At 41.2% G+C, this 13,791-nt stretch overlaps 1 protein-coding gene across 1 annotated transcript in view; it reads right to left on the bottom strand.

Annotated features, from left to right (window-relative positions):
- Positions 1–13,791, bottom strand: part of LOC136886022 (dual specificity protein phosphatase 22-like) — a 735,408-nt gene that overhangs the window by 52,298 nt on the left and 669,319 nt on the right. The window contains exon 4 of the mRNA XM_068229942.1: positions 77–248. Within this exon, the coding sequence (XP_068086043.1) occupies positions 77–248 (172 nt within the window). The remainder of the gene's footprint in view (positions 1–76; positions 249–13,791) is intronic.

Here is a 13,791-nt window from a genome sequence, read left to right as displayed (position 1 = left end):
GAAAAATAGCAGTCACCTTCCATTGTCTATTGAAAGCACACAGATTCTAAAAACAGTATTTTATTTTAGAGCCTACCTCTTGTAGTTTAAACTGCTCGTACTCCTGTAGCTGTTTCTGGAAGCCGAAGTTTGGGTTGGCCACAGCCCTCCCGACCCTGACCACCTTCAGAGCCTCCTTCCAGTTGAGAGATGTGACACTCATGATGTAAGCCACAGCTACCGTAACGCTGCGGGACATGCCGGCCAAGCTGCAACACACACAGAAGGCCATGCTTTTGAGCAATTAATTCATGCTAAAGAAATCTCAAAGAGCAAAGGGAAGCTCATAAAAATACATCAGTCAATTTGAGTGAAACAGAAGCAGAACGTAAACACCAACGAGCTAGAATAACATACAGGGCTGTGTGCCTAACATCAGCGTTCCTTGCGGAGGATAGTTCATAAAGGACAGCCATGTTTTGTGTTGTCAAAACAAATCGAGTTGGCGCGAGAGCATTATGATCTGTCATGGAGATTGTGCGTGGGGATTGAACCTCGTAAGTTTTAAGAAGTGAAAAGTTAGATTCTCGCCTTCAAGAATGCTAGGTGTGTGCTCAGCGTACGGCTGCACTAATCGGAGTAATGTGTTGCGGAGTTATGGTGATTGGTAATGAATATTGAATGTTCATGACCGCATTGTAATCGAAATCGACTTTCAACCTATTAGGTCTTGTTATACGTACATAGTACGTGTTGAAGAGATGTTAATTACAGAACAAAAATGGCCCACCGGACACCACTGGAATCTTTTCTTCTTCTTGCTAGGGGCTTTACGTCGCACCGACACAGATAGGTCTTATGGCGACGATGGGATAGGAAAGGCCTAGGAGTTGGAAGGAAGCGGCCGTGGCCTTAATTAAGGTACAGCCCCAGCATTAGCCTGGTGTGAAAATGGGAAACCACGGAAAACCATCTTCAGGGCTGCCGATAGTGGGATTCGAACCTACTATCTCCCGGATGCAAGCTCACAGCCGCGCGCCTCTACGCGCACGGCCAACTCGCCCGGTCCACTGGAATCCAAACCCACAACCTCCAGCTTTCGCGCCGGTTGCTCTACCAATTGAGCTATGGTGGCCTATAAGTTCATTCCATGTTAAGAAAACAGTATTGCTCTTATGACAACAGGGTTGCCATAGCGAACGGCTCCGCTCAACACCATCACAGAAAAACGGCGGCACATAAATTTGTGAAATTCGGTATTTAAGTTAAAGATAAAAAGCGGAAGAAACTAAGCTGAAAATTTATTTTATGAACTAAACGGGACGGGGTGTTTACAGGGGCTATTTTTGGTTTGTACAGAATCAGAGGTAAACTGTCTGTCTGTTAGGTCATCAGCCCAGAGGCTGGTTGGATCCTCAAATAGCACCACCAAAGGTTATGCGGTTATAAGGAAACCCCAAAAACCAATGGCAGCACCAAAATGAGGCGTACTAGGCAAGATGAGGAGTGAGGTAGTTTGCCATTGCTTTCCTCACTGGGTCAGAAAGTACTATTGCAGCACGACTGGCCCTATGAGTAGCACCTTTCATAAAACTCAGATGCACTAGTCATGCTCTGAATGTCATTACTCAGCACTACCCACACCCCAGCAGCTTCCATATTGTCACAGCCATGGATGTTGACTGGGACTTCGGTGGAAGCTACACTTTACTCTGGCCTATGCCAAGAGATGGATGCAAAAGTACTGTATCCATCAAGAAATGACAGCAGGCAGTGGAGGTAAACTACGGCACATAAAAGAACTCAGCATTGAAGTGTAAGGCAAATTGGGGAGAAAATAGACAAATAATATGTTTATGGAATCGAGGGGCGAGGGATATATTTAGTTGCATTTAATAGACTTCCCCAGGCAACGCGGGGTACTACTGAGCTGTCGCGTCGCTCACAAAAACAATAGTAAAAGTTAAATGCGCTCGTAAAAAAAAGAGCGGTAAAATTAAAATTCGTTTAAGAAAGAATAGCTAAATAACAAAACCAAGCACAAGTTATGCCATGACGTATCGCTGCATACCACAACACCAAACTCTTCAGTAACAACTTCTGTACAGTACGAAATTAATAGAACACACACAAATACTACGCAATATACATCCAACTCTCACTCAACACAAAACAACTACGCACCGATTTAAAGCCTAAAACACACATGCAACAAATAAATACTGTAGATAACTTCACTACAGAAGTGAGCTGCCGGCGGTTCACAGAGTGAGGCTTGTACCAGAGCAACACAGAAGAAGGAAAATGAAGGAAGGCAACGAAGCGATGGCTGTTCCTGCCATCGTGCTTCCTCCCTAAGAAATATGTTTATGAAAAAGGAAATGTTATGTAGTTATTTTAATAACTCAAGGGCAAAAATGCCTCATCCTTTTTATCTGTCTTTCATAATACATTACAAAGTACAGGATAATATCCCTTAATCACGAGGTATTATGGGTGTCTCAGAGGGGGTGTGTTCACTCCTTGTAGGTCCATAAGAGCAATACTGTTTTCTTAACGTGGAATGAGCTATAGGTCATATTATTATTCTGTTGGAAAAGATCTAAACTACAGGTCTGGCGCTACTGCCATCACACCGTAGAGTAGAGGCGGCAAACTATCGATAGTAATCGCCATCGATATTTTCCGATATTATGAGCTCTACTATCGATATTAATCGATAGTTTTCAAAAAGTGGAATGAATCATATCATTATGCATGAAAATAGGACCTTCACTGAACACAATCCACACAAAAGTTCAGTAGAAATTACAACTATTTCATGCTATGTAATTTCTGAAATTCAAATCGGAATCACACATAAATCTATTCAGTGGCACGTCCGAGACATTCTCGAGCTGCACGCGCTTGCCCAGAACTTAAGCACGCGAGAAATTTTCGTTCAGCGTTGAAAAAATTTCAGTATTTATAAAAAAAAGGATTATTAGAGAATGTAAACACTAAAATAACAGAGAAAAGTAGTGCAGTGTTCATTTGCGAACGCCCGACATTTCCTCGGGTATAGTAATATTTTTGGAAAAATGTTTTACAGCCTTCTGAACGGATGGCAGGAGAGTTTTCAGTTGCTTTCGTGAAGCCTTTGGCCTAAAATTTGCCTCATCTTCTCTCGCCTATAAGTTATCTGACTCACCAGCTGACAAGGTAAACAGAAATGGCGAGCGCGAAAAGGAAGAAATGTTTGTCTGATGATAAAATAAAGGACTCGCCTACATCAAAGATGAATCTCTAAATGATACTGGTAATTCTGATAGTAGTAATAATGATTTTTCGCATGATGACCTGGTATTTGTAATGAATGTGAGGAAGATATTTTGCCGGAAATAATGGTGATGGTAGATGTAGCACATACATTCGTGTGGAAAAAATGTAATCCTGTAAATACTGAACGATCTAATATAATTCCATTTGCAGATATTCTGGCGTAGGGGTTCTATTACAGTATTCCACACTCATTGCACTTAGCTAACTTTTCATCCTCACTACGCCTAAACCACATCCGAACATCAGGTATCTTCATCTATATATGAAGTTCAAAATTTTAAACCGGGATATTAAAGTTACTACCAAACAGTGAAACATCTGTACAATTTCTGTTAGTGTGAAAAATAAGCCAATAACGAAAAAAGAAAACTATCGTTGACTATCGATAGTAGGCAACTGACTATCGATGTCAGACAATAGTGGTCGCTATCGATAACTATCGATATCACTTTCGATAGTTTTCCGCCTCTACCGTAGAGTGCGCACAAGTTGCCCGTTGTGGGCCAGGTCAATGAATATTCAATTTTCACGACCGCATTATAATTGAAATTGACTTTCAACATATTAGGTCGTGTTATACGTACATACTGTAGTACATGTTGAAGAGATGTTAAGTACAGAACAAAAATGGCCAACCGGACGCCAGTGGGATCTAAATCCACAACCTCCCGATTTCGCGTCATTTTGTCTACTAATTGATAATGTTCCCTTTTTCGGACTTAATAATATTTATTCATACTCAAATAACAGAGGTTGCCAAACCTACAAAGAACATCATACAATATAAATTTAGTACCTAATCTAATTACAATACACAGTATAAAACAATAATTCTATTGATAATGTAGATGAAACAAAGAAGCAGCAGATAAATTGCTTTAATTGATTTAATTGATTGGATGGAGCGTAAAGGTGATGCCTCAAGATCGCTATCGAGGCTTTCACTGTTTGTATGCCCCACCTCACGATGATCTCATTCGGCACACCAAAGCGTCGCAAATAGTTGACCAGTAGCTTAGGAATGGTGCCTCCTACACCGAGTATGAGCTGTATGATCTCGATGTCCTCAAGGCTGTACTTACTGAGATGGAATGGTTGGTGAATATATCTTCTTTTTTTACTTCTTCATCGACTTCAACGGGTTGTTGTGCATCTGCTTCAAATCTGACAGTCGGGTTGAGAATGAAGCCTTTTTTGCTCCCGAGTGTAAAGGCGATCGTATCGATTCGTCTTGTCCCCCCGTCAACTGTAAGGCTATGGACCTCTTCATGTACTAGATACGCTTTACCACGTAGCGTATCGGCCAAGGAGGACCAGATGTGGTGGTGTCTGGTGTTCCGTAGGCATTCGTTGAATGGGCAAGATCCTAAGACGCGTGCCAAAGTTTCAATCTCACCGCATCGTCTTTGGATCTGCCTGGTATGGCGCGCACAAGAGCTACATTCGCTGTCATTTTGAGAGCATCTTTCCACTCGGTGTTTGTGAGTCCTTCCTGTAACTGATAATTTCTTGGTACCTGCTAATATTTTGCCCTTGAGAGTTCATTTTTGTTGCCATTTTTGTTGGTGTATGATTCGTTGAAGTTTGATGTTCAGATTCTTTCTTTTTTCTCTTCATAATTGTCCTAAAAGTTGTGTGTTACTCTCTATGTCTTGTGCTTGGGCATTGGTTTGATGTAGGCCTATTTCAGGCAAACATACACCAAGCATGGTGAAAACAACATTTTACTGCTGTTTGTAAAATTTATGAAGTGTTGATTGTAGATGTCATTCGCATTAATGTTTCAAATTAGGCTAAACGTCATAATGTACAAACGTCAATGTTACCATTCAGCTAACAATCCCAGTATGATATGGCAATGAAGAAAAGAAGAAAAATATTTGTCCCCTATATTATAATGTTGTATTAAACAGTATAGTGGTGGTACTCACGGGGATGCAATACGTTTAATAACATGATCAGAATGAGGTTGTAACCTATTGTAGCTCCATTTCGTTTCAAGGATTTCCGTCATAAATACTCATTTCTGTCCACGGTTTTTATTGTAATTCATGCTTAACCGCAAGCAGGGTACCACTCTTGTTCCGATTTCGTGGCCTGTTCGTATGTCAGTGAATGACGATTCCCCTTACATCCTTTTCGTACTACCCTACAATCCGCTGATTGTGATGTTGGCCTCACGCCACAACATGCACGAAGTGGTGCTATTCGCACTCTAAGCTTTCGGCTAACCGTCTTTAATTTTGCACCAGTGATTCTATAATGCGCATTGTCAACATTTTTCGTCATGCCACTTGCTTATGTGACCTCGGAAAACATGGCGGCAGTTCGTTGAATTAGCTTCAGCCAGGTAGCGCTTCCGCCTCTCTATGTTATTGTAGCTCGCTGATTAAACACTATTAAAATATTAGACCAGGAACGTCTACAGACGAACTTCAATGTTCAAAAGCACGAAATATCTTCATAACGAACGCAGTTCAACTGATATAAATTACTTCATGTTGAGCCTTTTGGCTCTTCAGTATAACAGGTAGACTAATTTAATCTGCCTGTGTGCTTCGCTTCACGTTCAATAAATAAAGCGATAAATACATAATTTCTGTGATATATCATGCTTTTATCCTGGTATCTTTTTACTAACATATGTTAAATTAATCTACTCCTTTGTGAATGCGATGGCATAGTTTGTGATGTAATAATATAATAATAATAATGCAAATGAAAATCCACAGCCTGTTTCCAGTCATTCGACCGGGTAAGGAATGGAATGAAAGAAGCCCTCATCTAGCGGCGAGGATAGGCATTGTGCCGGCTGCCGAAGCCTATCGCACTCGTCTGGGGCAATGATTAATGAATGACAGATGAAATGAAATGATATTGGAGCGTGTTGCTGGAATGAAATATGACAGGGAAAACCGGAGTACCCGGAGAAAAACCTGTCCCATCTCCGCTTTGTCCAGCATAATCTCACATGGAGTGACCGGGATTTGAACCACGGAACCCAGCGGCGAGAGGCCGGCGCGCTGCCGCCTGAGCCACGGAGGCTCTAATAATAATAATAATAATAATAATAATAATAATAATAATAATAATAATAATAATAATAATAATAATAATAATAATAATAATAATAATAATATTTCAGACCAGGCTGATCGTGGCCAGAGCAAATCTTAAACCTAAAGCTCATCCTAAGACATCAGAGAATTTGTAGCAAAAATTTAGTCTGCACATTTGTTGATTTAAAAAGGCCTATGATTCAATAAATCGCAAATAACTCTTTCAAATATTGAAAGAACAAGGTTTAGACATGATAACATTTTCAGTCATAAAACAGACACTGACAGACACGGAGTCCAGGGTTAAATTCATGGGGGAAATATCAGATCCTTTTGAAATCAAAACGGGAGTAAGACAAGGAGATAGACTCTCGCCTTTACTCTTCAACAGCCTTTATAGATCATAGACACTAATTTTGAACAGGAAAGCAGACATTGAAAACATTGAGAAAAGGGAACGCAAAATCATACGAAAAATTCTAGGCCCGAAACTTACCAACGGACAATACCAACTTAGAGGCAGACAGGAAATCAAACAATACACAAATATTCACAGTGACATTAGAAAACCAAACAAATAGTAGAATCCTATGAAAATAGGAGTAGGGCTAAAACAGACACAATAAAATGGATTAACGAAATTAAAACCGATTTTTGAAACAGGCAGGAGTTACACCAGCAGATGTCCAAAACAGGGAACTCTTCAGATCTAAAACTCACAAATGGCGAGTTGACCAAAAGGAAAGACCAAAGATGAGGACCGGAACAACCTGGTGTGGAGACAGAAAGGAAGCCCACAGTAAAAGAATGAAAGAAATACGGGCACAAAGGAAGGCAAATGTACGCCTCTGAGTACTTTGCGTAGTCAAAGTGGGCTTATTCGCATATGATAATAATAATAATAATAATAATAATAATAATAATAATAATAAAAAGTAAAAAACTCCACCTATTGGTCAAATAGAGAGAGAAAAAATTGAAGTAGCTGCTAGAAAACAATTCAAGGAAATGGTTTAGAAAAATCTGCTATAGGAGAAAGATTACACAAGATAGAAAGAGCGTATGGCATCACTAAGAATTTTTACAAAAAGAAACGCTTATGTAAAAATCTCAAAATAAGGCACTACAATACAGTGGTGAAAGAGGAATATCTTTACGCAAGTAAATGTCTAGTTTTGAAGTATAGTTTAGATAAACTGGGAGTACGAGAAGGGAGACTCATGAGCAAAATACATTTTTTTTTTGCTATTTGCTTTACGTCGCACCGACACAGATACATCTAACGGCGACGATGGGAGAGGAAAGGCCTAGGACTGGGAAGGAAGCGGCCGTGGCCTTAATTAAGGTACAGCCCCAGCATTTTCCTGCTGAAAATGGGAAACCACGGAAAACCATCTTCAGGGCTGCCGACAATGGGGTTCGAACCCACTATCTCCCGAATACTGGATACTGGCCGCACTTAAGCGACTGCAGTTATCGAGCTCGGTGAGCAAAATATTAGGAACAATGAAATCAACAGACCAACGTAAAAGAAGAAGTAATAAGGAAATATAAAAGAACACAGAAAATATAACAGAAACAATAAGATATTGCTATTTTTTGGACATATCTATAGAATGGATGATAATAGATTGACAAAACAGATATTCAAGTATCTTTGGGAGAAAAAGTTAACAAAGAGCTGGATACGAGAGGTCAAGAAAGATTTAGAGAGAAATAAACAAGAGAAGAGGAAACTATAAAAAGAGAGTTTTAAGAAAAGAAAGTTTTAAGAATGGAAAAAATTTCATGTTAGAATGAAAAGGAAACCAGTCCAAAGTGGTCTGAGGAGAGAAGAATAAAGCATAGTGCAATGATGAAGGAACAGAGGAAACAAGAAGGAAGGAGGAATTGAAACTGGCATATGGTTCCTGGCAGGTCTCATCGTAAATAATAACAATAAAGTAAGTTCGTATCCTCGTCCAGGGGTGGTGCAACTCTTTTCAGGGACATATCCGATGAAGGTGAGCTGTATGCACCATTTTTAGCCGCATACAATCCCTCCTGTCATTCTTAAATCTCTGGCAGTACCGGAAATCAAATCCGTACCTGCGAGGACGGCAGCTAATCGTGCTAACCGTAACGCTCCGTAAATAAATAAATAAATAAATAAATAAATAAATAATGACGTATGGCCTCAGGGGAGGCCTGGTGTAGTTTTCTCGAACTGTCTGTGGGAATGGGGCTCTACATAAGATTAATTCTAATGTTGAACACGGTACAGATATCTAGCCCAGAGCCAGATGAATTAACCAATAAAAGTTAGAAGTCCCAGACCCAGCCGGGAATCAATCCACGACACCTTCGAACAATACCAGCATACTAACCAGTTAACCACGGAGGTAGGCGGTGGATTTAATAATAATAATAATAATAATAATGGTTGATTATCTCCGGAGAGACCTGGTGCAGGTCTTTCGAGTTGACGCCCTATAGGCGACCTGCTTTCTTATGAGGATGGGGCCCTACCTATGATGAATTTTTACTTGTTTTTTTTAAGGTCGCACTTAATGTACGGGCCCAACATTTGCCGGTGTGAAAATAGGAAACCACGCAACACCATCTTCAGGGCTGCTGACGAAAAGATTAAAATAATAAAGTCGTACTGGCAATCAGAACAAAGGTTCATACTGAGCCACGAGTCCGACACACACATAAACACGGGATATTTAACCGGACAAGTGAATTTTCTGACAAATAAAGGGAAAATGAGGGAGTTGCACTGGATGCAGCCAGCCACCAAGACTACGTTTGATAAGGGAAGGGAAACGACAGGAGTGCGAACAATCAATACGGAAATAGAAAAATAATAAACCAATAACAGTACAGAATAATTACTCAAATTATCATGCAGGCGCACTTCAAGTGTCCGTTGATCGTCTTAGAGCTGCAGATAATATTTCGGTGGTTATGTATTATTCTGCGATTTTTGAGATAATGACAGTCATGGAAAATACATCCGTGATAACTTCTTTTACTTTATGTAGTAATATGTGAATAATTTTGTTACAAGAAAGCTTTTCTTTGTGTACTTACGTCACAATTTCGACTCCATCCCCACCTCAACCCGACCTTATCGGGGGATTTTGAGAGTTTTTGATATTTGTTAGGGATATTAGGGACTTGTTTTCTGGAAGCGTGTTGCACGTCCTTAATTCATGTCTATTTTTCAGTTCCACGCCTGTTTTTATAGATCGCTACACTTCATCTTCCGTTCATTAGCGTAGATAGACAAACGGTATACGACTATAACTTTCACAAGAAATTCCCCAAGGGAAGTGAAAATTAAACATAAGATGACATTTCAATTATTTTTAGTACACCTTAGATGTTTAATAAATGTATTTCTTTATGCCAACCATGATCATCGTCTTTTCTTCTTCGTGCTGTTCCCATCAAGTTGCGGGCCCACCTTTTTCAATCTCGCCCTCCACTTTGTCCGGTCTCCAATGTCTGTGAGTGGAACGGACACTTAGGCCTCGCACGTCTTAACGCAAGCAATCCATCTATCGCTTTCTCGGTAGACAGTGGGGGATGGGGTGGAGAGAGAGAAAGTCTTATTGCATCTGGGTTGAGCGTGGAAGTCCGTCCCCGATCGCTCTTCTACACTTGTACCAAACCTTGCCCGCAGTGAGCGCACTGCCCGTGCTAGAAATACCTGTGCACGCGGACGCAAGTCAATTCCCCCCAGTCGGCTTGTACAGACGTGCACATTAATGGTGTCCCGACATAAACAATCAACACTGCCCCACTCCAGTACTGAAAAGAAGGGGAGAGAGTGAAGGGGTAGTGTTGAAGGCCAATCCAGTACAAAACATGGGGGAAGAGAGTGAAGGTGTAGTGTCGAAGGCACAATGACTCACCTTCTCGCTTAACGCATTGCTGCATGGACTGCTTGCAGACAGCCCGCTACAAGAGTTTGTTGTGATCGAAATGGGCACAGTGGCGGATGTATTGAAGTACAGCATTAGGTTACCTACTCGTCCGGCCCCGCGGTGTTCGGGGCAACGCGTCCGGCCGCCCCGAGTTCGATTCCCGGCCGGGTCAGGGAGTTTTAATTGTAAATGATGAATATCCCTGGCCTGGGGACTGCGTGTTTGTGTCGTCCTTAACGTTCCTCACATTCAACACTCAACACTTCCGCAATTCGAATTACATGTAGGTTCATATATTGTGCAAGTAGGGGCAAAAGAACTCTATAGGTCGACGCCCCGAACAAATAGCATTTTAACATAAACAATTAAAAAAGTAACCTATTCTGATAATTACAGTATTAAGAGGTAAAGGAGGTTTTTAACCGAAAAGTATTTTATACCAGTTAGGAATATTTTGTAGCTGCGTTATATCGGGTCTACCAATCCTTCTTCACCTCGTTCTTGCCATATTTCTATCCATTTCCAAACTGTCTTAAGACTGCATGGTATTGCTTCTGCTATTGCTTGGGGGACCATGTGAGCCTCCCACATGCCAATAATACGGCCTCGATTCACCTGCGATAGGATAGGAGCCATCGTATTACACAATGTTACAGTATAACGTCGGAATACACACACTGTGTATTCAGCACTCCCTGTTCACTCCCTTCCCCTCCTTTTCAGTACTGGAGTGGCCTTCAACACTATCCCTTTACTCTCTCCCCTCCTTTTCAGTACTGGAGTGGGGCAGTGTTGATTGTTTATGTTGGGACACCATTAATGTGCGTGCGTGTACTTCCCCACGTAGCTGAATCAGAGCGATGCATGTATACCGACGACAGAATCTAGTCACCTGTTTGCTCTACGAGTAATGGTTGAAACATACAGCTACATAGGCTGTTGCATAAAGACTGACAGTAATTTGTCAGTGTGTGTTTGTATTTGTGTACTTTTTTTCTCAACACAGTTGGTCGAGGAGATATTTTAATCGAAGCCTATTTTCCTGTGTTTAAGTTTATAAAAAGAATACGTTCTGCGCTATAGAAGTGGCATATTTACTTCATTTCTTTAATCTGTTTACCCTCCAGGGTTAGTTTTACCCTCGGACTCAGTCAGGGATCCCACCTCTACCGCCTCAAGGGCAGTGTCCTGGAATGTGAGATATTTGGTCGGGGATAAAACTGTGAAGCAGGACCGGTACCTCGCCCAAGTGGTCACACCTGCTATGCTGAATAGGGGCTTTGTAGGGGATGGGACGATTGGAAGGGATAGGAAAGGAAGAGGGAAGGAGGCGACCGTGGCCTTAATTTAAGTACTAATCCGGCTTTTGCCTAGAGGGGAAGTGGGAAACCACGGAAAATCACTTCAAGGATGGTTGAGTTAGGAATTGAACCCTCCTCGACTTAGTTGATCTCCCGAGGCTGAGTGGACCCCGTTCCAGTCGTCGTATTACTTTTCAAATTTCGTGGCGGATCCGGGAATCGAACTCGCACCTCCGGGGGTGGCAGCTAATCACGATAATCGGGTATTTTTTACCTCTAAATTTCCTTTCATTGAATAATCCTTTAGGCGGAGTCAAATTTGCTATATGACAGCAACCCAATACATTTTTATCCAAGATAATCTGAACTTTAACATTTTAACACTGACAAGTAAGAACCATTCGTGTTACGATGGTAAGGCCAACGTATGAACTGTTGTTACCTAAGCAATGAACAGTTTACAATGTATTTACTCAAAATACTTTTCTCTCAGTGAATTTTTATTTAAAATTCTTCTTCTTTTTCTGCTATTTGTTTTACGTCGCACCGACACAGATAGGTCTTATGCTGACGGTGGGATAGGAATGGGAAGGAATCGGCCGTGGCCTTAATTAAGGTACAACCTGATGTGAAAATGGGAAACCACGGAAAACCATCTTGAGGTTTGCCGATAGTGGTGTTCGAGGGCTGACCAGGAGGGAAGGGGATCAAACGAGGTGGGTAGGGTTGAGGCTCTGGTCATGGGGGATTCCATCGTTAGACACGTGGGGAAAGTGTGTGGAGGAAAGGGTACCAGGGTAGAGTGTTATCCAGGAATTAGGTTGAGGCAGCTGTTGAGGAAAGTAGAAGAGAGGGAGGAGGGGAAGGAGAAGGTGGTAGTGTTTCACGTTGGTACCAACAACGTAAGGCAAGCTGATATAAGTACCAACATAGTTGGAGATGTATAGGATCTGGTAAATGCAGCACGGGTGAAGTTTAAGAAAGCGGAGATTGTTATTAGTGGAATACTGTGTAGAAGGGATACTGACTGGAGGGTGATTGGGGATTTAAATGAGACTATGGAGTGGGTATGTGGGAAACTGGGAGTGAAATTTCTAGATTCCAATGGGTGGGTAGGAGATAGGGATCTGCGCTCGGATGGCCTTCATTTAAACCGCAGTGGTACGTATAAGTTAGAAAATTTATTTGGAAGGGTAATAGGGAGGTACATTCAGGGAAACGGGATGGCCTAGGGAGCGGTGATAAGGGAACAGGGAACTGGAAAACAAGTAGGGATGACATAAAATTGTTAGTGTTGAACTGTAGAAGTATTGTAAGGAAAGGAATAGAATGAAGTAATTTAATAGATAGGCCTATATATTTACCAGATATTGTAATAGGAGTTGAATCATGGCTGAGAAATGATATAATGGATGCAGAAATTTTCTCACGGCACTGGAGTGTGTATCGTAGAGATAGGATAGGAAGGGTGGGAGGGGGAGTGTTCATTCTGGTGAAAGAAGAATTTGTAAGCTACGAAAAAGTTAAAGATGAGACACATGAAATTATAGGTGTAAGGCTCATTTCTAAAGATAATAGGCAACTTGATATTTTTGGAGTGTACAGATCGGGAAAGGGTAGCACTGACACGGATTCGGAATTATTTGATAGGATAGTCAGCTATGTGGGAAACGACATGGAAAGAAATGTGATTGTAGCGGGAGATCTGAATTTGCCAGATGTCAATTGGGAAGGAAATGCGAACGACAGGAAGCATGACCAACAAATGGCAAATAAGTGAATATGGGAAGGACAGCTGATTCAGAAAGTGATGGAACCAACCAGAGGGAAAAATATCCTGGATGTCGTGCTGATAAAACCAGATGAGCTCTATAGGGAAACTGAAGTAATAGATGGTATTAGTGATCATGAAGCTGTTTTTGTGGTAGTTAAAAATAAATGTGATAGAAAGGAAGGTCTTAAAAGTAGGACTGTTAGGCAGTACCATATGGCTGATAAAGCAGGCATGAGGCAGTTTCTAAAAAGTAACTATGATCGGTGGAAAACGGTAAGTAAAAATGTAAACAGACTCTGGGATGGGTTTAAAGAAATTGTTGAGGAATGCGAAAACAGGTTTGTACCATTAAGGGTGGTAAGGAATGGTAAAGACCCACCTTATTATAATAGAGAAATAAAGAGACTAAGAAGGAGGTGCAGACTGGAAAGAAATAGAGTTAG

Source organism: Anabrus simplex, chromosome 1, assembly GCF_040414725.1.
Source record: "Anabrus simplex isolate iqAnaSimp1 chromosome 1, ASM4041472v1, whole genome shotgun sequence".
Taxonomy (NCBI): Eukaryota; Metazoa; Arthropoda; class Insecta; order Orthoptera; family Tettigoniidae; genus Anabrus; species Anabrus simplex.
The sequence above is the reverse complement of the archived record's forward strand: the minus strand, read 5'-3'. Positions and strand labels throughout refer to the sequence as shown.